The sequence below is a fragment of the Bufo gargarizans genome, chromosome 4 (genome assembly GCF_014858855.1).
Source record: "Bufo gargarizans isolate SCDJY-AF-19 chromosome 4, ASM1485885v1, whole genome shotgun sequence".
Lineage (NCBI taxonomy): Eukaryota > Metazoa > Chordata > Amphibia > Anura > Bufonidae > Bufo > Bufo gargarizans.
Genome location: NC_058083.1, coordinates 390,294,077 through 390,321,333, shown reverse-complemented (window position 1 = coordinate 390,321,333; position 27,257 = coordinate 390,294,077). Strand labels below are relative to the sequence as shown.

The following is a 27,257-nucleotide window of genomic DNA, read 5'->3' as shown; positions in this document are numbered from 1 at the left end:
CCATATTACAGCACTGTAAAAGTTTCTAAATGTACAGCTCGGCAATACGTCACCTACAGAGGCATATGAGGACGTGCCGTACCTGTATGCCTTCAGTTTCGTACAGAGATGCACATGTCATTTGATTGGATGCTGTAATACGCTGCCATATGACGTGTTGGCCCTGTGTACACTAATCTACCATATACAGGAGGCCTTTATGTGATGAGAATTAATAGAGCAGTAGTACTGTATACAGATAGCGTTGGACTGAATCTCCTTAGGCCCACCAGAGGATATTATTCTGGAGGCCTACCCTCTGTTAGACCTTCGTAGCCCTGATTTATAAGAGGCCCCTTATTGTGTCAAAGCTTGGGCCCAATGGAGGATCCTCTTGTACTTTGGTGGGCCAGTCCGACCCTGTTATACAGATGGGTCAGTGACTTTTGTTGAACAATGACCTGGGGGAACGTGCACGTTGTTATATTGCTGAGGTGTCATCATATATCTTTTGTCTTAGTTATGAACCCCACACTGTGGCACCTGGCATGTCTATGAGCCCGTAGGCACACCATGGGGTGCCGTATTTCATCCATCTGGAAATTCAAAGGCATACAGAGGTACTGTACAGTTTTGCATGATTGGTATTAGCAATCCACATGAGCCATCTCAAGTATGGCTATGTACAGAGATTTTAACAAAATATCTTAGAAAATCTAGCTTCATGGCTCCCACTTATAATGGAAGCCATAGATCCAAATGAAAAATGGACGCCAATAAATTATAATGGGGTCTGTTGGGGTTCTATCAAGGTTTTGATTATTTTGACTGAAAGAATAGGGCATGCCGTGCTATCCTTGCCATCAAAAGCCATGGAACGCCCAATGGAGGCTCTGATCCGCAATGTGAACACAGTTTTCTTATTGGTTACTGCAATAAAAACATACAACTATAAAAAATCAGTCTGGCTCTGGGTTGACAGGGACCTTTAGACTCTCAGAGGGTTAAATCAAGTCACTTTGTCTCAATCTTACTTTAAGGGACAATTTATGCACAAATTCAAGGTGACCTCATATATCGGAAATTAGCTACGGCAGCAGCTTGTTTTCCATTTAAGGACCTTTATATAATGTTATTGCATAGCATGCTATACAGACATTAGCATAATTTCTGTACTAAGCAGATAAAGCAAACTGACAAATGATCGCTATTAAACAGGCCTCATACCTTTGCTGTCTGTCCATGACCTCAAATTTTATTGTACTCCAGCGTCTGTTCAAACTGGACAATTTCTCCTGAAGGAATTGCCCATCAGCGGCAGATAGATGCTGTATGATCCCTTCCCCGCTCTGGTTGAGAATGGTAAAGCTGAGTTGGTGAGAGCTGATTCCTTCTTCCAGCTCCTGACAAAATGAAGCAGAAGAAGATGGAGAATTGGGGGGGGGGGGAAAGCAACCTGCTGAGGCCTGTGTGTCTATGATCCCTATGGCCATCAACACAATGGCAAGAAAATGCAGAAGCGTAAAATAATCTGCTTTAGTGAAACTTCTGTTCTCAGAAGTGTTTTGATCTATTTAAACTGTAAAAGGAAAATGACACCCATGAAATTAGGTTTTAGCTTCATTTCATTTCAATGTATAGTTTCTTAGGTCTTTTTGCAGATGCTGAAAATGTCTAATAGTAATATCACTAAGATAAAGGTACTATGAGCGCTTCGGTGGCTTTTCAATTTTATATTTAGACCTCATTTTCATTTGTTATTATTCTGTACATATACCTTCAACACTTTTGTTTAAGTAAATTTACTTAATGTGTTGCAGTAAAGCAGACCTGCCATTATGATTTTTTTTGCATAACTTATCAGTACATTTGAATACATACTGTACATACTGCTGTACTAATTACTAGGGATGGTGTAATCTTCCTCAGCGTTTAGGTCCTCTTTAACTGCCTTTAGGTTTGCTGTCACTAAAAACTTGTCTTTTGTAACATTTGCGTCAGGGTGCTTACGTCTGCTGGCAGTCTGTGCCCATTGGCATCTTCCTGTTTCTTCCGGGTGGGCACAACCAACTACTGATACTGAATCTGCTGTGAAGTCTATTCTGTCCTTTTCTACAGTCTCTCGGCCTTAGGGCCCACTTCTTCACTCTCTTCGGCTCTTAAAGGACAGTGTAAGCACACATGATTTTCTCCATATTTAAGGCGACTTCTCCTGTAGGAGGGTACTAGAGACCTGCAAAGGTTTTTATCCCACCTGATTTACTATACTTGACTTCCGCCCGTATCGCTGTACTATTTCTGCCCGCCTGTCCTAGACCTTGGCCTGTTTATCATTCTGACCCTGTTCTGCCCTTTTGTATTGAAAATATTTTGCCTGCCCTGAATTCTGCAGTCCCCTTGTCAGTGAACGGAGACTACTCCAAGAGGAGCGGCCTGGGGTTAAAGGGTGAAGATTAAAGGGGCTATTTAGATAACATCCATAGGGGTAGCCTAAGCAAATCATTGTCAATGCACCCAAACACACTGCATTATATATTTAGCATCACAATAACCAAAGAAAAGGAACAGTGGATAGGGAGGGGTGAATTTTGAATTTCTGTCAAACAAGTATTATACTATTAGATAGTCTATGCAACATAATTTCCCTATCTTTGATCAAGTGTCCATTTTTGGAGACAGTACTTCTTTTTTACCCAAATTATTCTATCCTGGAATATATTTTGTCTCAAAACGGATCAATAGATTTGCTGAATAACTTTGCCGTAATCATTAAGCTTCCACCCATGTCTCTTTTAGGCAGGTCAGAGACCACAGACTGTAGGAGAACTATCTCCTCTATCTCCACAAGTGTAGGTGCCCACCATAAGCTGCAAACCATCCAAATATGCTTATACAGAAAAGAGAGCAACTCATCTGGGACCCATCATATCTATGCTGTCTAAAGGTGAGATCAGAACTCTCTGCTCTTAGAGGGATTATTAAGGTGTTAGCAATTGATAGCCATTATTAATAGATTGGGGGGGGGGGGGGGGTCCCACTCTGGGAACTGCAGGAGGTCAATTGTTTTAAGGGGCCACAGTGCCCATTCAAACCTGGACAAGCGATTTAATGTCAGTTTCCCCCTGATTTTTCCACTAAAAAAGTTAGAAGCAAACAGAGGCAACTTTTTTTGTTCGACATGCTGAGACAAATCTTATTCATGGAGGCCAGATGGCAGTGATCTTGGTCCCTTCCAGACAGGATTTTTTTTTTGGGTGGAGTGAACTGATCTAAGAAGTGCGAGGCCAAAGACAGAAATGTTGTGAGCTTCACGTTTCAAGCCCAATCATCCATGTAATTTACCCGCTGATGAACATGTGCTTTTTCCAAATCCAAAATGCCTTCTGAAGTGTGGGCCTGGGCTAACAAACCCTCTGCTTCATTTGTCCACTGGGTGAGGTCACTGAGGTCAGAATGGAACTGCCGCCATTCTTCCTGCGCTCTGTCGAAATGACTTAAATACAAAATGGTACAGTAATTAAATAACTCCAATTACTTACTATTCACACTACATAGATCAGCAAGTTAGATGCTCTTTACATCATTAAAAAACCCAAAGGAATAAAATTACAAATCCGTCAGCACCTACAAAGACTCCGACCGATCCTGAGAATGAAGGGGGCATGGCTTATATGTAGCATGGTATCCCCACTCACTTAAATGGAGCTGTGTTGCAGTTCCCCTGCAAAGGGGGTCCTCAAGGGGGAGGACTCTGTGCAAGGAAAGACTGTGAAGGGGCCAGTGCTTTACATACCCCTTTTACATGAACAGCCTTCTTGTTGAAGGACCCACCTTGCTAACAGTATATTCCCACTACATGCAAGGTGTTCCCAGGCAGTACACAACTGTAAGGCATCTTTTCATACGAGCGTATCAAAATCCGATATTCTGGCTACAGAATACAGATGATTTACCATCCACATTGTCATTAGTACTGCTTCACTAATTTAGCCAAATGTATATTTCTTCTTGCTTTTTTGATGCACTCCTATAGACTATAATGGGAATATTAAGAAGCAAATACGTACAAGATTGGTACATGATGCATATTTCAAAGAATAGCCCTATTCATTAACATTAGCAGCAGATTATGGCACACAAAATGTGCGCCATATACAGATTGCAAATAGGCAACAGACTCTGTAGGCTTCTAAGCAACCAGGATTCCCCTGACGAAGCCGGTTGGCGTAACGCGTTGGGTGAGTGAGGGACACTAGTATGGCAGATGTACTTTTGGGTTTGCAATTGGTCTTCAGTTTAGTCTCACTGTTGGACAATTGCTGCTTTGCTACTAGGCCTACCCTTCTTTTTGGTAGTAGGTAGGTGTTACTGTGTCATTATAGATGTTTGTTTGTCCTGATGTGGATAGTATTATTAATAGCCATTTTTCCAGTGGTCCCTCAATTATGTTTTTATTTCACCTATGTTGTGTGGACAATTTTTTAAGTTTTTAATATTAACATGATGATGAAATAAAGGAATTATTATTTTAAGATAATATGTGTATGATTTGGGTATACATGCGGTTGTTGTAGGAGTGGTTCTAAGTAATCAGAATCAGTTTCTTTCGCTTTATATGAAAAAATAAAATAAAGCTTATTTTATAAAATTAGAGCAGATAGCGCTGTGTTGGCAGTGGATCCGCCAGAGTTATGAAGAGGCACCGGCCTCTCCATAACTTCGGCACATCCTGCGCCGGTTCTAAATGTAAGACAGCTTCCGAGACCATTTTCTACGCCTAAAACAGGCGTAGAAAATGGTAAATGGGACAGGCCTGTCCCCTTCCCCGCCACTCCCACAATTTTAGACCTGGTGTAAGTGGGGTGAAGTTTTGCGGGATGTATTTCAGTATATAGTGTAGAAATCTTAGACCAGTATGCAGTCCGAAGAGCATTTTGTTATTCTTATATGTTTGGTCGCACACAAAAGATGATAAAATAAAATTGTTGAGGTTCTTTGCAATCTCAGTCTTACCTTTTACGCTCACTGAACAGCCTGTTGATTCGATCCCATTCTGCATTGACCTGAGTGAGTGATTCTCCTATTTGTATGGTTTCTGGTCCTGAGGCTTCCAATATCACATCAGGTTGCTTCTCATGTATAGATGCAATCTGTTCCCCTAGTTTATCAAGGGCATCTTTTATGTTCTAAAAGAAAGAAAAAAAATGAACATCAAATGGTGTAAAAAGTGAATGACCTCACCCGATGCAAGTACTGAGCGAGAATACATAAAAAGTTAAAAATTTATTAAACTAGTATTAAACACATGGGCGAAGTGAGTATAGTTTCATACACATGGTTCCATCAGGTTTAATCTTTCTCAGATCATTTAACATTAATTGTTAGAATCATTATACCCCTCAAAGTAATGTTCTATTAGATAAGTACATCTAGCCCTTTTTTCAGTGCTGACATACTGTAGTATCAACTAGTACTATCTTTTGGGGTAGGACATTCTGCAGTTTGACTACTCTAACTGTAAAGAACCCTTTTCTCTATTGATGTATAAATTACCTTTCCGCCACACGTAATAAATGTCCCCTGGTCCTTTGTAAGAAAGAGATCACTACTAAGGTATCTTTTTTCTAAGGACAATATTTCAAGCCTCTCATTATTGGAGAGAACTTCTATCCCATTTAATCTGAGGCCTCTGAACCCGTTCTAGTTGTACAATATTATTTTTAGTATATGGAGTCCAAAACTGAATCCCATACTCAAGATGTGGCCTTATGAGGGATTTATAGAAGGGTAATTTTACATTAGGATCATAGGTTTTTACCTCTCTCATTAAAAATAATCCTAAACCATATTTGCTTTTGGAGCAGCTGCCTGACATTGAGTACTGCTGCTTAGTTCACTTGTAACCAGAATACCCAAGTCCTTCTCTTGTTCCGTTGTCCATGGTTCTATTCCAATGAATGTATATGCAGTTGTATGATTATATATATATATATATATATATATATATATATATATATAAACAACTGCTTTCAAATAAATTATTCATATTTTAAATGTTCTCTAAAACGGACTAGAAGTTATGACCATTCTACGAATTAACAGAATAACATTTATTGAAGCCGACATCAGGAAAGGTCATATGTACTTTCAGATGTTCTATTAGTGATGAAGCAGGAGGGGCGATTGCTGCCAACCAGAGATTAGCCAGATGATATGCTGTAAGTGGTGATTACAGCTAAATTCTGTTTCACTAGAGGGCCCAGTAGCACATAATCCACAATGGCATACAACTCATAGGCCAAAAGACATGTATAATATGCTAAAAACAAATGCCTATACATCAAAAGAATTTCATACTTTCCATTGGTTAGCCTAGGTACAGTAAGCAGAAACTGAAGTGGATTATATGGAGGGCAAATGGGGGAAACTGTCTTGGGGCCTCTACCATCTTGCATTTATAAAACATTCAAGCAAATGTTGTCAATCAGAAAAGTTTATTACCTTACAATCTAATGTTGTATTATCCTCAGACCGCTCCTCCCCAGCACTAGATGCCACCCACACCAGTACCCCCTTGATCTAAATTAGTTTTTCTTATTTTTTCACTATGAGGTTGCATCACCATGACACAACTTCTATATCCCCTATGCATATGGGCATCACAGATGGGAGTCTCCAGCTTGGAGTCTCCTGCCACATCCATGCATTGCATATTATAATGGTCTGTGGGGTGGAACCATTGTGCCAACCAACTGGTTTGGGCTAAACCTAAGGGCAGGGCTGGCATAACCACCCGGCAAACCTGGGTCCCACTGCTCCAAGGGGGCCCACTTGAAGATCGCTGTACGGGGAATCCCCTAGTGCTTCTGAAAATCACTGTACGGGGAATCCTTCAGTGTTACTGAACAGTCAGGACTCCCTGTTCTGACTCCATATATCGCTATGTCCATATATGGAGTCAGTGCTATAAACATGAAGGGGGTATTCCCAAGCATTGTCAGTATGCTTGGGGACACCCAGTGTATTTAAGTCTAATTTAACCTCTATTTTTAAAATGTTTCTGCCGGGATTTGAACTCACAACCTTCTACGTTAGAGGCAAGAACGTTAACCACTAAGCTATGAAGCATAATGCTAAACTATAGTAGTTTCTCATGTATTAGGTATTCCTATACAGCAGTAGTATAATTGAATATATTTTTTTTTTTAGTAATTGTAAAAAAATGTATGGCACAAAATAAATGTGTAATTACTAAATATATATATATATATATATATATATATATATATATATATCATTATACTTCTGATATATAAGAATGCATAATATGTGGGAAACTACTACTGAGGTTTTTAGCGATAATATATGTACAGCAGGTTGGCTACTTTCACACTCGCATTTACATCGTGTGCCAGGACGGATCCGTTTGGCTCAGTTTCATCAGGCGGACACCAAAACACAAGCAGCGTTTTGGTGTCCGTCTCCAAAGCGGAATGGAGACTGAACTGATGCAAACTAATGCATCTGAGCGGATCCTTTTCCATTTAGAATGCATTAGCATGCAAACTGATCCGTTTTGGACCGCTTGTGAGAGCCCTGAATGGATCTCACAAACGGAAAGCCAAAACGCGAGTGTGAAAATAGACTAACATGAATCTCTATAGCCCAGTGGTTAAGGTTCTTAATATTAATATAGAAAGCTGTGAGTTTGAATCCCAGCATAATCATTTCAAAAATAGAGGCTAAATAAAACTTAAAGAGGACCATTCATCGGTCCAAACATTGCAAGATAATTATCAGGCTGTGTAGAGCGGCGCCCATGGATCTCACTGCACTTACTATTATCTACACTCACCGCTCTGTTCGCCCGCTGTGTCCTCTGGTATCTTCACTGAATTGGTTCTACTAGGCAGAGTCTGCCCTGTTTCACCCTGGGCGTTCCTTTCTCACAGGGTCAGGTGCCTTAAATACCCTGGAGTAGTTATAAGATGGGGAAGAATGAGGGGCCTATCAGAACTGGGGAGTACGCATGCCCTACTGGCACAGAAACCAGACAGGCTGTGTGGCCTGCAGCCAATGATGGAGGGTAAGACTACTGCAGTTGGGATTGCTGCAGGAGGGCAGAGGGTCCATACCACTGGCCCAGATTCAACCATAGAAGAGTGGAACGGCGCTCATGCCCGCCCTGGAGAGTGTGATAGCAGAGGTCACGGGCCGCCGCTGTTACATATGTGAAGCCAAAAATGTGCTTGTGATGCTACATTTAACTAGCAGTAGTTGATGGAGGGATCAGTAAAAACTGACAGCGATTAGCTGACCAATATCTTTTGAAAAAAGGGGTTGCATTAATGAGACACAGGGATATGGCGGTACTTGGCTATGCTTTCACAATGAAGTGCAGTGTATGCAGCCTTGGCGGTACTATGATGTAATTTAGGCCACTACCATTGAACACTTTTTTTCTTAAATTCTAAACAGAAATCTGGTGGGAATTACCCATGAATGAAACTTTTTTTTTTTTTAGGCAGAATCTTCATTTTTGTAGGTAGAATTCGTTTTTAATAGAGTCCTAGTCAATGGCAATTAACAGTGAACTCCAAAAAGTCAGTGTAGTTCATCCCCTTCCACAAATACATATGAAATAACAATATTAGGCCCCATTTACATGACTGTATTTTTGGTCCGCATCTGATCCACATTTTATGCGGATTGGATGCAGATACATTCATATCAATGGGTCCGCAAAAAATGTGGACAGCACGAGGTGTGCTGTCCGCATCCATACATCTGTTCTATAGCCCACACAAAAAAAGATAGAACATGTCCTATTCTTGTTCATTTTGTGGACAAGGATAGGCATTGCAAAAATGGATCTGGAAAAAGAAAACGGATGCCACACCAACATTACATGGAAGTCATCTATAATTTTTGCGGACCGCAAAATACAAACGGTTGTGTGAATGAAACCTTACACAATACTTTCCTCTGTCGATTTAAATTACATTTTTTGTCATAGATGGGGTTGCCTGCTTGGAAGCCAGTGTGCAGGATCACCTCAAAGAATATCTCCAGTTCCCAGGGGTACAGCAGAACATACATGCTACGGTTTTATCTCTGACCAAAAAAAACTGAACACTTGCCTGAATGCCAGATGTGGATCCAGCATTCAAAATACCGGAATGCCAGACACGTCCTTCCGGTCTGCGCATGCGCAGACCGAAAAAAATGTGAAAAAAATAAATGCCGGATAAGTTTTTTCCAGATGACACCGGAAAGACGGATCCGGCATTTCAATGCATTTGTAAGACGGATCAGGATCCTGATCCATCTTACAAATGCCATCAGTTGGCATATATTTTGACAGATCTGGCAGGCTGTTACGGCGCATGGGGCGCTCTGTCGTCATTCAGGAGCGCCCCGGGAGCCGCATGGACGGTAAGTATACTGCTCCCCCGCTCCACACTACTACTATGGCAACCAGGACTTTAATAGCGTCCTGGCTGCCATAGTAACACTGAACGCATTTTGAAGACGGATCCGTCTTCAAATGCTTTCAGTTCAATTGCGTTTTTCCGGATCCGGCGTGCAATTCCGGCAAATGGAGTACACGCCGGATCCGGACAACGCAAGTGCCCTTAGGGTACTTTCACACTTGCGGCAGAGGATTCCGGCAGACAGTTCCGTCGCTGGAACTGCCTGCTGGATCCGGCAAAACGTATGCAAACTGATGGCATTTGTCAGACGGATCCGCATTGAAATGCCGGATCCGTCTCTCCGATGTCATCCCGAAAAATGGATCCAGAATAAAAACTTGCATTTTTTTTTCGGTCTGCGCAAGCTGGATCCGTTTTGACTGAACACTTAAAGCCGGATCCAGCACTAATACACTTTAATGTAAATTAATGCCGGATCCGGCATTCCGGCAAGTGTTCCAAAATTCTGGACGGAGATAAAACCGCAGCATGCTACGGTATTTTCTCTGTCCTGAAATGGCAAAAAGACTGAACTAAAGACATCCTGATGCATCCTGAACGGATTGCTCTCCATTCAGAATGCATTAGGATAAAACTGATCAGTTCTGTTCCGTTATTGAGCCCCTAGGACGGAACCCAATGCCGGAAAAGAATAACGCTAGTGTGAAAGTACCCTAATACACAATATATGAAAAGAATTACAAATATACACCAAACACTTGATTCTCTAGGGCATATTGCGAATTAATATCATGAAAACAGTGGACAAAATAGACACAATTGCACATATCCCATGTGGCAATGCATGCTAATCCAAATGACACTGGTCAATAAGTGTGCCACAATATGCCTCAAATGTTGGCTTCCTTATCAGGTTGGATATTTAGAATAAAAGGTTACCTTTAGTGAATCTTCTTGGGCAGAAAAGTTTTCATACTCCCCACTGTTTAGCTCGGGTGCGGTAAGCAGAAGCTCGGTGTCAGCAATTGACAGCAAGGCTTTGTTTATTTCGACTAAGTAATCCGAAGGAAGGAAGGACGGAGTGAATCCTGTTAAGGTAGCACTCAGATCCAGATGAGAGTCCGTATCGTCCTACAAAAGAACACAGGGTTTCTTATAGCTCTACTTCTGAGCAGCAGAAGACTAGTGCTGAAAGCAGAATAAAATTAAAATAGAACTTGACATTTTTCTTCCTGTAACAAGCAGCGAGGCCTTCCCTGCAGGCAAACATGGCTTGTAAGAAAGGCATCAACACAGATTTAAGTTATGAAATGTAGGTTACTTCAGCCCTAGTCTAATGGGGTTCTTCATTAAAGTTCAAACTTCATATTCTAGGTTACTTCAGACTATATGAACCAATCAGCTGTACAGGTTTTGTCATATACATGTCTATATCTTTAATGCTTACCTACACTTTCAGGATGACTTTTCAGACTAAGCTGCGATGTGTGGACATGAGAAATATCTGGTCATTATATGACTGGTATCTTACATTTTTTTTGTAGTTTTGCCCTCTGAAGACTCCATATTACATTTCCAGTTCTCCCTGAGTTAGTGGGTGAAGACTAGCTCCTATGATGTCTCCCACAGACTACACACCAAGTAAACAAGAGGTCCTGCTCCCTTACCATCTCACTCACTCAGAATCACTGTATAGAACATTATAGAAAAGTACTAAACAGTCAGGTGAATAAAGCTCTGGGATTGATATTAGGGCTGCACCATAGATTATTTGAATAATCGATTAGTTGTCGATAATTTTATCGATTAATCTGGAAAAAACACCAAAATGAAAAAAAAATTGGGTTTATATGATTTTACTTGAAAAAGTACGTTCAAAGGCCATATTAAAACAATTTTAGGACTTACATAAATTATAATAATTTTGCATTACAATGTAAAAAAGACAAGATGTCCACATGGTCAGGGCTTAGGCTAGCTCTCTTCTTACACGCTATGTTACCTGTTGCAGAGAAGAGGCGTTCCAACGGTGTGGATGTAAAGCTTATAATTTATTGCACATTCAATCTCCAAGACTCAAACTCCTCCCTACTACTATTATCCTGATTACCTGGCTGAGGTTTTTTTTTTTTTTTTTTGGGGGGGGGGGGATCTGTGGATGGCACTGTTATGGGGGCATCTTTGGATGGAAGGCACTGTTATGGGGGTATCTGTAGATGGCAATGGTATAGGGGCATCTGTAGATGGCACTGTTATGGGGGGGATCTGTGGATGGCAATCATGGCACTGTTATGGGGCATCTGTGGATGGCAGACACTGTTATGGGGGCATCTGTAGATGGCAATGGTATGGGGGGCATCTGTGGATAGCACTGTTATGGGGGCATCTGTAGATGGCACTGTTATGGGGGGATCTGTGGATGACACATATGTGTCATCCACAGATCCCCACATAACAGTGTCCCTGTGTAGCGATTGTGAATGACCTCCAATACATTGCATTTCGGTTTTGTAATAGCAGCGGGCCCGGTGCAGTCACTGTATTCTATTACACTGGGCCCCGCTCACCGAATCATATCAAGTAGGGGATGTTAAACTACTTATAGTGCAAAATCACTCCAGACCCTAACTTACTAGCATTAGACTATTGCAGGAGGCAGGGGAGCTGGACAGGCGGCGGCAGCAGCGTAACTCACTACGTCATGCGCCTGCGCCTTCATTCATAAAGTGGGAGGAGCAGGGGCGTGACGTAGTGAGTTACGCTGCCGCCGCCCGGCCTCCTGCCTGCTACGAAGTGTACTAGTAAGTTTTACACTCTGCCGCCCACATAGCAACAATTCGGCCGATTATTCGATAACGGGAATCGTTGACAACGAATCCCGTTATCGAATATTATCGATAATGTAGATTAATCGTTGCAGCCCTAATTGATATATAACACTATTAGCTACCGCAGTCTCTGTGACTGTGTCTATGCCTGTGTCTCCATCACTGCAGCTCACTCCTCCCCCTCCCCTCTCCATAGACTTCTATGGACAGCTGTGATCAGATTATTTTGGGAGCTTACAGTCTCGCAAGATGTTTTTAGCAGAGAATTAAGAATAAATGTTAATTTAGGAAAGGGGGGGTAATGATATCATAAGCGCTTAACAAATCATTTTCCCATATTTCTTATATTCACCTGTACTATTAGTTTATGCAAAATTGTGTGACACGTTAGTGACAATTTTTAGAACTTATAAGCCATAAGCAAGTTAGTGCCATGGCCAGGGGCCACAATCAAGTCAAAGTGTCAAAGGGGTATTCTGGTAGGTACAAATTATCCCCTATCCACAGGATAGGGTGGGGGTCATACCGCTGGGATTCTTGGCTATCTCAGGAACTCTCATAGAAATTAATGGACTAGCCGTGGGCAAGTGCTCTGATGATTTTAGGGGAGCAGTGGGTATGCAGGGGTTATGGGGCCCATGTTTTCGTGATCGGTGGGGGTCCGAGCGGTAGGACCCCTACAGATCTGATAGTTATCCCTTATCCTGTGGTTAGGGGATAACTTGTACCTACCACCATACCCCATATTAAATGGGAGAAACACAAAGCCATTTCCAGATTGATATTTCAAATTGAAATTTGACGTGCTAGCTTTATACCACCGAACTGACAAGTTTCTGTGGATAGGCTACATCCGTTATATTGTTAATGTGAGTATTATATGATATGGCCATAACTCAGGGCTACTATGGTTAACAACACAGCAGGGGCCATATGTGGCTCCCAAGCCCCTGTTGGGAAGTGCTGATTTAATTTATGTAAAGCAAAGTTAGATTCTAAAGCACTATCACTAACCCCTTTAGATTCATCTGGTACTTTTGTTTTCTGATCATTAAAGGAGTTATCCAGTAATGAATAATAATAATAATAATAATATCCTCAGGATGTGTCATCATTATCACATCTGTGAGGGTCCGAGTCCTGGCACCCCTACTAATTAGAGGTTTCAGGGAGCTGCTGCGCACACCAGAGCTCCGGTGAGCGCAGCTGGCTACCGGCAGCTCTCCATGCACAGCAGCGTACATTGTATAGCAGCTGTGCTTGGTATTGCAGCTCAGTCCCATTCATTTCAATGGGGTTGGGCTGCAACTAGGCCATGTGACTGATGTAACGTGACATCACATGGCCTAGGAAGAGGCTGCAGCACTCACGGAGTGCCGGCCTCTTATAACAGCTGATCGGTGAAGGTATACAGAGGATAGGTCATCAATATTAACCGGATAACCCCTTTAAGAGGCAGAAGTCAACACAGCGGTCCAATACTACAGGCCCAATTACAAAGGCAGATACAAGTCATATAATGGCCAGATATTTCTAATTTTCAATTACTGACCCATGTAAACATGCCTAGTGATCATCCGACAAACGATAAATGGTTATCTGTCACTGATCATATCTTTTATGTGGCATAAAATTATGTGCCTGATTGATCACACTAATGATCGTTCAGCTACTGTATATCCAGTAATGATGACTGCTCCATTTAAATGTAGATGAACGAGAGAAGACTGACTTGCTATATCAACGATTATGACCGGCAGAAAATTCACCAGTATAAATAGGTCTATATCAGTGTTGCTGCAGAGACAGGGCTGGTAGATGCACAAGTAGTATATATGTAAAAGATGCAATATTAGATCAGTGGGTGACACTGTTAAGTCAAATAACTGTATGCCGGATCGCCATCTAAAAATCGATATAGGGTATTTAACCCTTTAACTGCTATGGGCATATTATAATAGGTCTTGACTTTATATATATATATATATATATATATATATATACCATGGCTAGAGTATATGTGTATTAAAGTAAAAAGCAAAATCTCAGCTTTCAAATAATACCAGGCTCAATATTGTAGGCACAGGGTGCATAACTCATATGAATGTGGGGACCAGAAAGAAAGGCTTTACATCCTACTTCTGTGTCTAGGTATGTAGGGACAGAAGGGGTGAAGTTGCAAGTGACATCAGGAAGACGGATCACAGCCTGATACTGTCATCTCTTCCCACCTACAGCATCTAGTGACCCCAGGGGGAGCATACAGGAACTTTTATTCTTCCTATTCCTATAACCCCTCTTGTCAAGTTTTACATTTGTATTTTATATACTTTAGGCACAATGCCAGAATAATGTTATTATACTTACTAAACTCTGATCTTGAGTTCCTAGATACATGGCAAACTGTTTTTCAATCTCTTCCCAGCGTTGTTTCATTTTGCCCCCATTAACCTCCTCTGGTGAACCATGGTGCAGAACACTGGATTTCTTTTGGAGAACTGCAAGTTCTTGTCTATGTTCCTCTACTTCTTTAAGAAGCTCCTGAAAAGTGATGAAGACCAAAAAGAAAATCAGAAGTCATTTACATGCTCCACTAGTAAAATTACACAGGAGTATGTTGGAATTATGGTGTACAACAACTGAAAAAAAATGTGTGTCAAATATATGGATATAGGAATCTGTCAACAGCAACCTCCCTATCCAAGTGTTTGCATAGACATGTAGGTGTGTTTCCCCCTGATTAAAACACTGTTTTTACCTTTTTTTGATCTGAGGCTCTGTTCCCAAGTTATGATACTTTTTCTTAATATGCAAATTAGGACTTTGGTGCAATAGGGGGACCAGCATTGTGCTTGTTGCACCCAAGTTCCACTTTTGTCTATGACCAGCTCCTCCCTTGCTGCTTATCCAATCAAAGCAGAGAGTGAAGAGCTGGCCACAGAAATGATACACTCTCATTCCACCAAAGGCCTAATTTGCATATTAAGTAAAAGTTTTATATAACTTGGGAATGGAGCCTCCGATCAACAAAAGAAAAACAGCATTGGAAGCCCTGCCATTAGAGGTGACACATTTGGCGGCAAATATCCCTGAGCTATTAGTGTCTCGTATCTCTTCTACGGGGGACTGACTGTCGTATGCAATGACGCCCCAGATTATCATACCAGCATTAGGGGCAGTGTTCCACTCCACAGCAAAGAAAGGATTGAACGCCTCACCATGAGGCCTCCATACTGGAACCTAACATACATTGGATTCCAAACAGAACCTGGATTTATGGCTAAAGACAATATACAGTGGTCCCTCAAGTTACAATATTAATTGGTTCCAGGACGACCATTGTATGTTGAAACCATTGTAAGTTGCGTAATTGGTTCCAAAGCCCCAAAATGTCATCCAAGATAAGAGAAATTGAATATTTAAGAAAAATAAGTAGATAACAAAGACAGATAAAACAAGTCCTTACATATAACAGTCAGGAATAGCTGCTAACTAGTAACTAATACCGCTATTTTACCAGAGAAATGGCCTTGATTGGTTGGTTCTGAGTCTGAGGCATTGTATATTGAGTCTTGTTTCAACGTATGATGGGTCAGAAAAGACCATTATATGTTGAAAATATTGTATCCTGAGGCCATTGTATCTTGAGGGATCACTGTAGTTCCAATCCATAGCAATGCAGGACACGTAATGGATGCCATGACACCAAATTGTCTTCGGCTAAGCACCTGGAAATTGACCGGGCAGAAAAAGGGGTGTATAATGAAGAAGCCATCTGTGTCTGGATGGTGAACTTCGAAACTGTGGGAGCTGCTTATTCTTGTCAATGGATCAAACGATACTCTCTACTGGTGGTCTGTCTGGGCCATCCGGAGTCTGTTCACCATGTGTGTATGCCCTCACATAACCACTGCTCCGAACACCTCCTAAGAGGTAAGTCAGAGAATCCTAGATTGTGGGCGATTCGTCAAAACGACCATCTTGCTTATCTCAGTCCAATGATGCCCCACTCTCAAAAGTCTGTCAACTGGGCAAAATGTCTTTGTATGTTGTAGAGGCATGTCTAGCAGTCAACGATCTCTCACTAAGAGGGATACTACGCAGAAGTAGCCTCTGATAGCTTTTTTATAGGGCAGGGTGGAAGCATTTTTACGGCAAGATCCAGTGTCTAATCAGACCACACCTGTAATCATTTACATTTCTACACGAGACATAACTGCATGCAGAGTTTTGATGAAATCTAACATTTCTATCTGAGTGCGTTCGTTTTTTTTTTTTTTTTGTAAATGAGTGTAATTTAAATGGCATATGTTGTGCTACGTGGCAAATGAAAGTCTGCTAAAACATGGTAAGTAACACGTTGAATGCCATATTAAGGTTTGCTACGTCTGGACCGAACACCCACCAGGACTGAATCGTGCACGCAAAGGATCTACAGTATAGGTCCACCATTAACACACCTCCTGAAAATGAGTCACTAAAAGCCATATTACCTGAAGATTCTTGTCATCATCAGCCTCCAGGAGACCAGAAAGACGATGTTCTGTCTCACTCATCCAGTTAGAAAAATGATCTTCCTGCTCCACACTTTTTGTAAATACTGGAGACGATCTGACCTCTTGTCTTCTCCTTACTGATTGAAGTTCCTAAATAACAAAGATACTGTCAAAGGTGCTTTTTGAGACTTTTGTAGAAGATCCCTGTTGATTTTCATGAAACCGATGGATCTCACTGTCTATGTTGGACAGCCCAACTGTACTCAAAACTCCTGTCAGGATAAATCAGGTCATTGAGGTTCTGGGGTACAGAGTTAGGAGCCTCTACATGGCGACTCAGCTGATCCCATAGGTTTTCAATGGGATTCAGGTCTGGAGAAAGCACAGGCCACTCAGGTACCCCAGTCTCCAGCAGCCGTTCCCTAATGATGTGACCTGGATGAGCTGCCGCATTGTCATCCATGAAGATGAAATTAGGCCTGTGTTGTTCATGCATAGGCACAATGACTGGATTAATAATGTTATTGAAGTAGTATGGGCTTGTCACTTGTCATTGTACCATTCACAAAGTGTAGGGCAGATCTGTATTGACTAGACACACCTGCCCACACTGTAGAGCTACTTTCAAACTCGCGTTTTGGCTTTCCGTTTGTGAGATCCGTTCATGGCTCTCACAAGCGGTCCAAAACTGATCAGTTTGCTTTCTAATGCATTCTGAATGGAAAAGGATCCGCTCCAAATGCATCAGTTCAGTCTCTATTCCGCTTTGGAGGCGGACACCAAAACGCTGCTTGTGTTTTGGTGTCCGTCTGATGAAACTGAGCCAAACGGATCTGTCCTGGCACACAATGTAAGTCAATAGGGACGGATCCGTTTTCACGGACACATTCTGGCACAAAAGAAAACGGATCCGTCCTCCATTGACTTTCAATGGTGTTCAAGACAGATCCATCTTGGCTATGTTAAAGATAATACAAACTGATCCGTTCTGAACGGATGCAGACAGCTGTGTTATCTGAACGGATCCTTCCATGACGGATCCGCACAAAACGCGAGTGTGAAAGTAGCCTAACACCACCTCCAAAGATTTGTCTAGTGACAACAGTGGCTGACTCTAAAGACCTACTGATGGGAACTTAGATTGTGAGCCCCATTGGGGACAGTTGGATGCTAATATCTGTAAAGTACTGCAGAATATAGTAGCGCTATATAAGTGCATAAAATAATAATATTCTTTGATGTCTCCAACACCGTTGGCAGTCATCATTTCTGCTCAGTGTGAGTTGACCTTCATCAGTGAACAGCACTAAGGCCCACTGGTTCCTCGTCCAGCATAGATGCTCCCTGACCGATGCAAGATGATGACGCCTGTGCCTGGTGGTTTGGGGAGGTACCCTTGCAGGTCGTCTAGCACGCAGACCACGCTGATGTAAACAGTTTTGAATGGTCTGATGTGACACTTGGGTGCCTCTCACCTCCCTTAACTGTGTCTGGTGTTGTGTGGCATTCATCATCCAGTTCCACAGGCCGTTGTTCACAATGAAGAGGTCATCAGTGTGGGATATTAATATTCAGGTTTTTACTCTCTTTAGGAAAGACAGGACCAATAGAAAAGGAGGTGGTCATCAGTGATATGAAGGTGGGTTTGAAAAAGGCAGTTGTGGGTGAGGATGTTGAAAACTTATGGGTGGAATTACAAAAGGAAATAAACTTTGAACAAATAATACTTGGTGTAATATATAGACCACCTAACATCACAGAGGAGACAGAAATTCAGCTGTATAACCAAATAGAGGGGGTTGCACAGGCTGTTACAGTAGTCATAATGGGAGATTTTAACTTCTCAGGTAATGACTGTGATCATGGTTCTGCCTCAACTGCGAAAAAAATCCTCAGCTTCCTGCACTACTACTTTATTGGCCATTGTGTAGAAGATCGCACCAGGGCTGATGGTCAGTTGGATCTGGTAATTTCTAATAATGCAGAGCTTTTTGGGAATGCCACTGTTCATGAAACACTAGGTAATAGTGACCACAATAAAATTACATGTCCCCTGAACTATAAAAAGCAAACTCTGGTTGGGAGAGCAAAACACAGAATTTAAAAAAAGGCCAATTTCCCTGGGCTAAGGGCAGCATTTCAGGGCATAGACTGGGAGTATCTATTGTCACATACAGAGGATAAATGGGAGAGCTTTAAATCTACAGTGAGGAACAGAAGTATTTGAACACCCTACAATTTTGCAAGTTCTCCCACTTAGAAATCATGGAGGGGTCTGAAATTCACATTGTAGGTCCATTCCCACTCTGAGAGACAGAAATCACATTGTATGATTTTTAAAGAATTTCTTTTGCACTGGTGAACATAAATATTTGAACACCTGAGAAACAGCAAGAATTCTGGCTCTCAAAGACCTGTTACTGTGCCTTTAAAAAGTCCACCTCTACTCCACTCATTAATCTAACTTAGTAGCACCTGTCTGAGCTCTTCAAAGACACCTGTCCACCCCACAGACAGTCAGATGCCAACTACCATGGGCAAGACCAAAGAGCTGTCAAAAGACACCAGAGACAAAATTGTGGACCTTCACAAGGCTGGAAAGGGCTACGGGGCAATTGCCAAGCAGCTTGGTGAAAATAGATCAACTGGTGGAGCAATCGTTAGAAAATGGAAGAGGCTAAAGTCGACTGTCAGTCTACCTCGTGCTGGGGCTCCATGCAAGATTTCACCTCGTGGGGTATCACTGATGATAAGAAAGTTGAGGAATCAGCCCAGAACTACAAGGGCGGAGCTTGTCAATGACATGAAGAGAGCTGAGACCACAGTTTCAAAGATCACTGTCGGTAGAACACTACGCCATCGTGGTTTCAAATCATGCATTGGACGGAACGTTCCCCTGCTCAAGTCATCACATGTCCAGGCCCGTCTGAAGTTTGCCAATGACCATCTGGATGATCCAGAGGAGGCATAGGAGAAAGTCATGTGGTCAGTTCACTTGTCGTGTTTGGAGGAAAAAGAAGGATGAGTTGCATCCCAAGAACACCATCCCTACTGTGAAGCATGGGGTGGGTAACATCATGCTTTGGGGGTGCTTTTCTGCAAAGGGGGACAGGACAACTGCACTGTATTAAGGACAGGATGAATCATTTATTGTGAGATTTATAGCAACAAACTCCTTCCCTCAGTCAGAGCATTGAAGATGGGTCGTGGCTGGGTCTTCCAACATGAAAATGACCCGAAGCACACAACCAGGATAACCAAGGAGTGGCTCCGTAAGAAGCATATCAAGGTTGAGGAGTGGCCTAGCCAGTCTCCAGACCTAAATCCAAAAGAACATCTTTGGAGGGAACTGAAACTCCGTGTTGCTCAGCGACAGCCCCGAAACCTGACAGATCTAGAGGAGATCTGTGTGGAGGAGTGGGCCAAAATCCCTGTTGCAGTGTGTGCAAGCCTGGTCAAGAACTACAGGAAATGTTTGACCTCTGTAATTGCAAACAAAGGCTTCTGTATCAAATATTAACACTGATTTTCTCAGGTGTTCAAATACTTATATTCAGCAGTGCAAGACAAATAAATTCTTTAAAAATCATACAATGTGATTTCCTGAATTTTTTTATTTTATTCTGTCTCTCAGAGTGGGAATGCACCTACAAGGTGAATTTCAGACCCCTCCATGATTTCTAAGTGGGAGAACTTGCAAAATCGCAGGGTGTTCAAATACTTCTGTTCCTCACTGTACATTGGGTAATTACACTGCAAAATTTATTCCTTTAGGTAACAAGTATAAATGGCTAAAATTAAACCCCCCATGGCCTACAGCTACTGTAGAAAGGGCAACAAATTACAAAAATGGGCTTTTAAAAAATACTAATCTGAGGGGTCGGCTGTAGCCTTTGAAATTTACGAAGGACGTAATAGAATCTGTGGAAAAAAGAGATAAAATCAGCAAAAATAAAAAATGAATGGCAGGTGGCAAAAAAAGAGCAAAACAAATCCCCAAAAAATTCTTTAAATATATCAATGCTAAAAAAATAAGGCCAGGTAGGGCCCCTAAAAAATGGGGAATAAATGTTTTTTTAGCTCTGTATATACAAAAGAAGAGAAAGGAGCTGATATCGGTGCTGCCAGGGCTGTTAGTACATCCAGTAATATATTCAATTGCCAATTGTAGATATGGTTCAAGCTAAGTTCAGGTAAATGTGAATAAGGCTCCAGGTAAAGATGGATTACACCCAAGAGTTCTTAAAGAACAGTTATTGCTGTGCCCCTGTTCACAATTTTTTGAGATTCTATAGACACTGGTACAGCGCCAAGTGACTGGCGCAGGGCAAATGTGGTGCCCGCATTCAAAAAGGGTTCTAAGTCCTCCACAGGTAATTACAGACCAGTAAGGTTTAACTTCTGTTGTGGGAAAAATGTTTGAAGGACTCTTAAGGGACTATATACAGGAGTATGTGACTGTAAATAATATCATAAGTCATAACCAACATGGATTTACCAAAGACAGAAGTTGTCAGACTAACCCGATTTGTTTTTATGAAGAGGTGAGTAGTAGTCTGGACAGAGGGACGGCTGTGGATGTAGCGTTTCTGGATTTTGCAAAGGCATTTGATACCGTCCCTCATAGGGGCTTAATAAGTAAAATAAGGATAGGCTATAGGCTTAGAATGTAGAGTTTGTATTTGGATTGAAAACTCGCTGAAGGACCGTGTCCAGAGAGATGTGGTCAATGATTCCTATTCTGAATAGTCCCGAGGTATAAGTGTTGTACCCCAAGGTTCAGTGCTGGGTCCTCTATTATTAAATGTATTTATTAATATCAAGATTGGGATTAATAGCACCATTTCTATTTTGCAGTTGACACTAAGCTATGTAGGACTGTGCAGTCTTTGGAAGATGTTCATAAACTACAAGCTGACCTGAACACTCTGAGTGTTTGGGCATTAACTTGGCAAATGTTCAATGTGGATAAAGGTAAAGTTATGCATCTGGGTAATCTACATGCATCATATGTCCTAGGGAATGTAACAATGGGAGAGTCACTTGCAGAGAAGGTTTTGGGTGTATGTGTAGATCATAGATTAAACAAGAGCATACAATGTCAATCAGATACTTCTTAGGTTAGCAGGATATTGTCATGTATTAAACGAGGCATGGACCCCCGAGGCAGGGATGTAATACTACCACTTTACAAAGCGCTGCTGCGGCCTCATCTGTAATATGCAGTTCAGTTCTAGGCTGCAGTTCATAGAAAGCATGCTCTTGAGCAGGAAAAAGTACAAAGGAGAGCAACTAAACTGATGAGCGGCATGGAGGGTCTTAGTTATGAGGAAAGATTAAAAGAATTACATTTATGTAGTCTTGATAAGAGACATCTAAGGGGGAAAATGATTAACCTAAACAAATATATAAATGGGCCACACAAAAAATATGGTGAAAAGCTGTTCCATATAAAATGTCCTCAAAAAGACAGGGGGCACTGCCTCCGACTGGAGAAGAAAAAGTTCAGTCTCCAGAAGTGTCAAAGCTTCTTTACTGTAAGAACTGTGAATCTGTAGAATAGTCTAATTTAGGATGCGGTCATAGTAGGAACAGTGGACAGTTTTAAAAAAGGCTTAGGAGAATTCGTAACATTAAAAAACATTCATTCTCATAAATATGTGTAGAAGTCTAGGTCTCAGTCCCATTTTCTAAAATTCACATCCCCACCTATTCTTTGATTAAACTTGATGGAATTATGTCTTTTTTCACCCTTATTAACTATGTAACCATGTAACCCAGACATACATAGTGGATACTGGAAGGCATCACAGTGGAAGGAAGCACAAGACACTCATACTGTCGCTACACGCCCCAGTTCAGACACAGCAGTTACAGGAATACTGATTGAGGCCGATACACACAGAAAGATACGATTGCACAACCAGGGCAGGTTTTATCACTCAAGAAACATCCACCAAACTGATACAGAACTCAAGACTATATAGCAGACTTAACAAACCCATTAGTAGAACAGATGCAGAATGATTAACCCTCGCAATACAGAACTGAGGAGGAGCACAAGCACAAAGGCACAATTCACACTAAAAGAAACCAGGGCCAGGGTACATGGAGCAGTGGCACCAGTAAATAGCCATATCAAGAAATGGCCCCAAATCGCTCCTATTAGCAGGCGGTGCTGGTGTGGACTGCGCAATAGTACAAGTGAAAGGCCATTATAACAGGAGGGAGTAGATAAGCTGTGATATCACCTATGATGATAATGGCTACTGAAACATTACCTTCACAGAACAGTATCAATATATATTATTAGGCCTAATGGCCATTGTGAAAACTGCAAGATTTTAGGTTGTTTTTTTACATCGCTAGTCACATGGAAAATTAACAAAAGCCACCAAAGATTCAAAAAGAAAAAAAGAACATTAAAATGTGATTTAATATTAGGTGACAAACCTGACAAACTTCCTTACGCTAAATTCAAACTTGGCCAATTTATCCTTCTGGCAGCGAGGATTCGCATTGCCTTTAAATGGCGCTCAGACTCATTATCCTTCCAAGCTGTTATGGACAGGGTCAATAAAATATTACTATTTGAAAAGCTTTCGGCTATTCGCGCTGATACATTTGCTGTCTTTGAGAAGGTTTGGGAACCCTGGCTGGCTTCTCCTCACTCTCTGGATATTAGATATAGTATTTCCCTCTGATCTTATGTATGTCAGATCGATATGCTTCTATTTATTCAACCAAACATGCATTGCTTATTGTGCTATGTACCATGTATAAACCCAAGAGACATATTTGTTTTATGTTACTTGTTACGTGAATTGCTCATGTAATTGCCTTTCTTTTTGATATGCAAAATTCCAAATAAATACTTTTTGAAACTAAAAATGTGATTTAAACAATAGGTCATTTTCTGATGAAACATACCCTTTGAATACTGAAGCTATGATCACAAGTACATTTAAAGCAATATGTCTCAGTGTTTTACCCTAACCTTGACACTGTTGTATCTGGTCTGTAGAAGCAAAAGTTCCACCCGCAGTTTCTCTCTCTGGATGTCTTCCATTGCTTGTTGAAGGAGCTGTTCTCCTCTGTACAGAATGTCTTCAATATGAGCCGTCTCCTCTTCAATCTAATTCCATGAAATAAAAATCATATGTCAGAACTGAATGTTGTAGCTCGTGTTAGCTATTATAGGATTTCTGGCAACATAAGCATGAAGCTCGCTGAGTTCCCTTTCACGGAAATCTCAAACATGCATTCAATGAGTGTGAACCAACACCCAAATTCTCAGCTGCTTTCTGTATGGGCTCCTTGCTCATCAATTCAGCATTCCAGGACATGAAAGACAGTTCAGCTACCACATGGTTCAACCCATCCTGGTAGTCACAATACAATTTCATGTAATGGCAGCTTGCCAACAAATCCTTATTGTAACTACAGATTACTAAATTACCTCCAATATTTTTCCTGGATAATTCATATAAAATTCATACACCTGACAAATTTTAGAAATAACAAGATTGGCAAATGATTTTGTGATCTTCTTGTTGAGAGATTACATTTCATATACACATTTAGGGACACTCCCATCAGCAAGGATTATGATTAATAATCATATAAACTAATTTTTTTCGAATTTTTGGATGTGTTTCTTTTTCATGTCGGTGGTACTATGCCATTAAAAATGAAATAAAAATCTTGGACTTCAGTAGTAGTCAATACAAATGATAAAACGCCTATATAGATAGGTAATCTATTGTCAGTATATTACAGCTGTGAGGGGAAGATGTTATCTGGAAGGAATCCTAATGTGTGATGCTTTAACTGAGTCACACACCCCCCCCCCCCCCCCCCCCCACACACACACACACACACACACACACACACTCCTTTCTTTTCTGGTCAGAGCAATGGTTTGACTGAGAGAGTTAAAGGGGTTGTGTCACTTCAACTAATAGCATTTAACATGTAGAGAAAGTTAAAGGGAACCTGTCACCTGGATTTTGGGTATAGAGCTGAGGTCATGGGTTGCTAGATTGCCGCTAGCACATCCGCAATACCCAGTCCCCATAGCTCTGTGTGCTTTTATGGAGTCAAAAAAACCTTAGATGAGTTCTGTCTCCTCCATGCTTGAGAGAAAAGTCCAGTGTTCTCTGACTCTCTCACTCCTCCGGGTGCCGCACTGCAAGTTTTCTGACTGCATACAGCGTTAGGACATAATACATGTAGGCGCGCACTATGACCTGACACTGTGCAGTCAGGTTACAGTGCAGAGCGGGCCGGAAGAAGATCAGCAGGAGAGTAAAGTTATTTGTTTTTTTTTGTCTGATGTTACTTGGGGGTGTGATCTGAGGAGGAATGGGGGTCTGATATAAGGTCTGCGGAGGAATGGAGGTCTGATCTGAGGAGGAATGGGGGTATGATGGGGATCTGATACAGAGGACTGATGGGGGTACAATATGAGGTCGGATGGAGCTTGGGGGTCTGATCTGAAGTTTGAGAAGGAATGGGGGTCTGATACAGAGGTCTGATGAAGCTTTGGTTCTGATCTGAAGTCTGATGGAGCTTGGGGGTCAGATCTGAGGTCTGAAGTGTCTCTTTAATAACATTGTCAGCAAAGCCCTGCTGGTTAGGGTTACCTGTAAGGCTCTGATGGTGCAAGCATTGACCAGGTTCGTTGTACTAATGGATGTTACTGCTACATATGCTTTGTCAGTAGGGCTGCAGCTAACGATTATTTGAATAATCGATTAGTTGCCGATTAATTTCTACGATTAATCGATTAATCGGCAAAAACGACAAAATTACAAAACAGAGGTTTATATGATCTTACTTGAAAAAATATGTTCAAAGGCCATATTAAAACAAATTGTGGACGACACTAATATGGGGGATCTGTGGACGACACTTATGGGGGATCTGTGGACGACACTATTATGGGGGATCTGTGGACGACACTAGTTATGGAGGGGGATCTGTGGACGGCGCAGTTATGGAGAGGGGGATCTGTGGATGGCGTAGTTATGGAGAGGGGGATCTGTGGGTGGCGTAGTTATGGAGAGGGGGATCTGTGGGTGGCGCAGTTATGGAGAGGAGGATCTGTGGACGGCGTAGTTATGGAAAGGGGGATCTGTGGGTGGCGCAGTTATGGAGAGGGGGATCTGTGGGTGGCGCAGTTATGGAGAGGGGGATCTGTGGACGGCGTAGTTATGGAGAGGGGGATCTGTGGGCGGCACAGTTATGGAGAGGGGGATCTGTGGGCGGCGCAGTTATGGAGAGGGGGATCTGTGGGCGGCGCAGTTATGGAGAGGGGGATCTGTGGGCGGCGCAGTTATGGAGAGGGGGATCTGTGGGCGGCGCAGTTATGGAGAGGGGGATCTGTGGGTGGCGCAGTTATGGAGAGGGGGATCTGTGGGTGGCGCTGTTATGGAGAGGGGGATCTGTGGGTGGCGCTGTTATGGAGAGGGATCTGTGGGTGGCGCAGTTATGGAGAGGGGGATCTGTGGGTGGCGCAGTTATGGAGAGGGGGATCTGTGGGTGGCGCTGTTATGGAGAGGGGGATCTGTGCACTGTTATGGGCATAACAGTGCACAGATCCCTTTCCTCATAACAGTGCACAGATCCCCCTTCCCATAGCAGTGCCATACACAGACCCCCCTCCTCCCCATAGCAGTGCTATACACAGACCCCCCTCCCCATAGCAGTGCCATAGACAGATCCTCCCCATAGCAGTGCTATACACAGACCCCCCTCCCCATAGCAGTGCCATAGACAGATCCTCCCCCCTCCCCATAACAGCCCCGGCCCCGATGCTTATAAGTCGGACTAATCACGTCTGCATCTTTATTTTACCTTTTTACAATGACGCTCCTGTAACAGCCAGGCAGAGCGGATGGCGGCGTAACGTCACTCACTCACGTGACGCACCTGCTCCGCCCACCTCATGAATGAAGGAGGCGGAGCAGGCGTGTCACGTGAGTGAGTGACGTTACGCCGCCGTCCGCTCTGCCTGGCTGTTACAGGAGTGTCATTGTAAAAAGGTAAAATAAAGATGCAGGGACCGCCCGCCCGCCCGCATAGCAACGAATCGGCGATTATTCGATAACTGGATTAGTCGACAACGAATCCAGTTATCGAATATAATCAATTACATCGATTAATCGTTGCAGCCCTATTTGTCAGTACATCAGAGTGGCAGATCAGGTCTTATTTACTTAAACAGCCTATTGTGTGACAATTCTAATTGGAGGGGGGTGGGGCGGTTTGTTATCAGATAGGCATTGGAGCATTACTCATACAGTGGATATAAAAAGTCTACACACCCCTGTTAAAATGTCAGGTTTCTGTGATGTAAAAAAATGAGACAAAGATAAATAATTTCAGAACTTTTTCCACCATTAATGTGACCTATAAACTGTACAACTTAATTGAAAAACAAACTGAAATCTTTTAGGCAGAGGGAAGAAAAAATATAAAAATAAAATAATATGGTTGCATAAGACTTTGTTGAAGGA

At 42.1% G+C, this 27,257-nt stretch overlaps 1 protein-coding gene across 6 annotated transcripts in view; it reads right to left on the bottom strand.

The window, feature by feature from the left end:
- LOC122934420 (utrophin-like) overlaps positions 1-27,257 on the bottom strand; it is a 616,199-nt gene that overhangs the window by 393,072 nt on the left and 195,870 nt on the right. For all 6 annotated transcript variants that reach the window (XM_044289868.1, XM_044289864.1, XM_044289866.1 and 3 more), the window contains 7 exons: positions 23,735-23,872; positions 16,735-16,887; positions 14,609-14,782; positions 10,353-10,544; positions 4,993-5,165; positions 3,322-3,472; positions 1,207-1,382 (listed from right to left, as the gene is read on the bottom strand). In XM_044289868.1, coding sequence (XP_044145803.1) covers positions 1,207-1,382; positions 3,322-3,472; positions 4,993-5,165; positions 10,353-10,544; positions 14,609-14,782; positions 16,735-16,887; positions 23,735-23,872 — 1,157 coding nt within the window. The remainder of the gene's footprint in view (positions 1-1,206; positions 1,383-3,321; positions 3,473-4,992; positions 5,166-10,352; positions 10,545-14,608; positions 14,783-16,734; positions 16,888-23,734; positions 23,873-27,257) is intronic.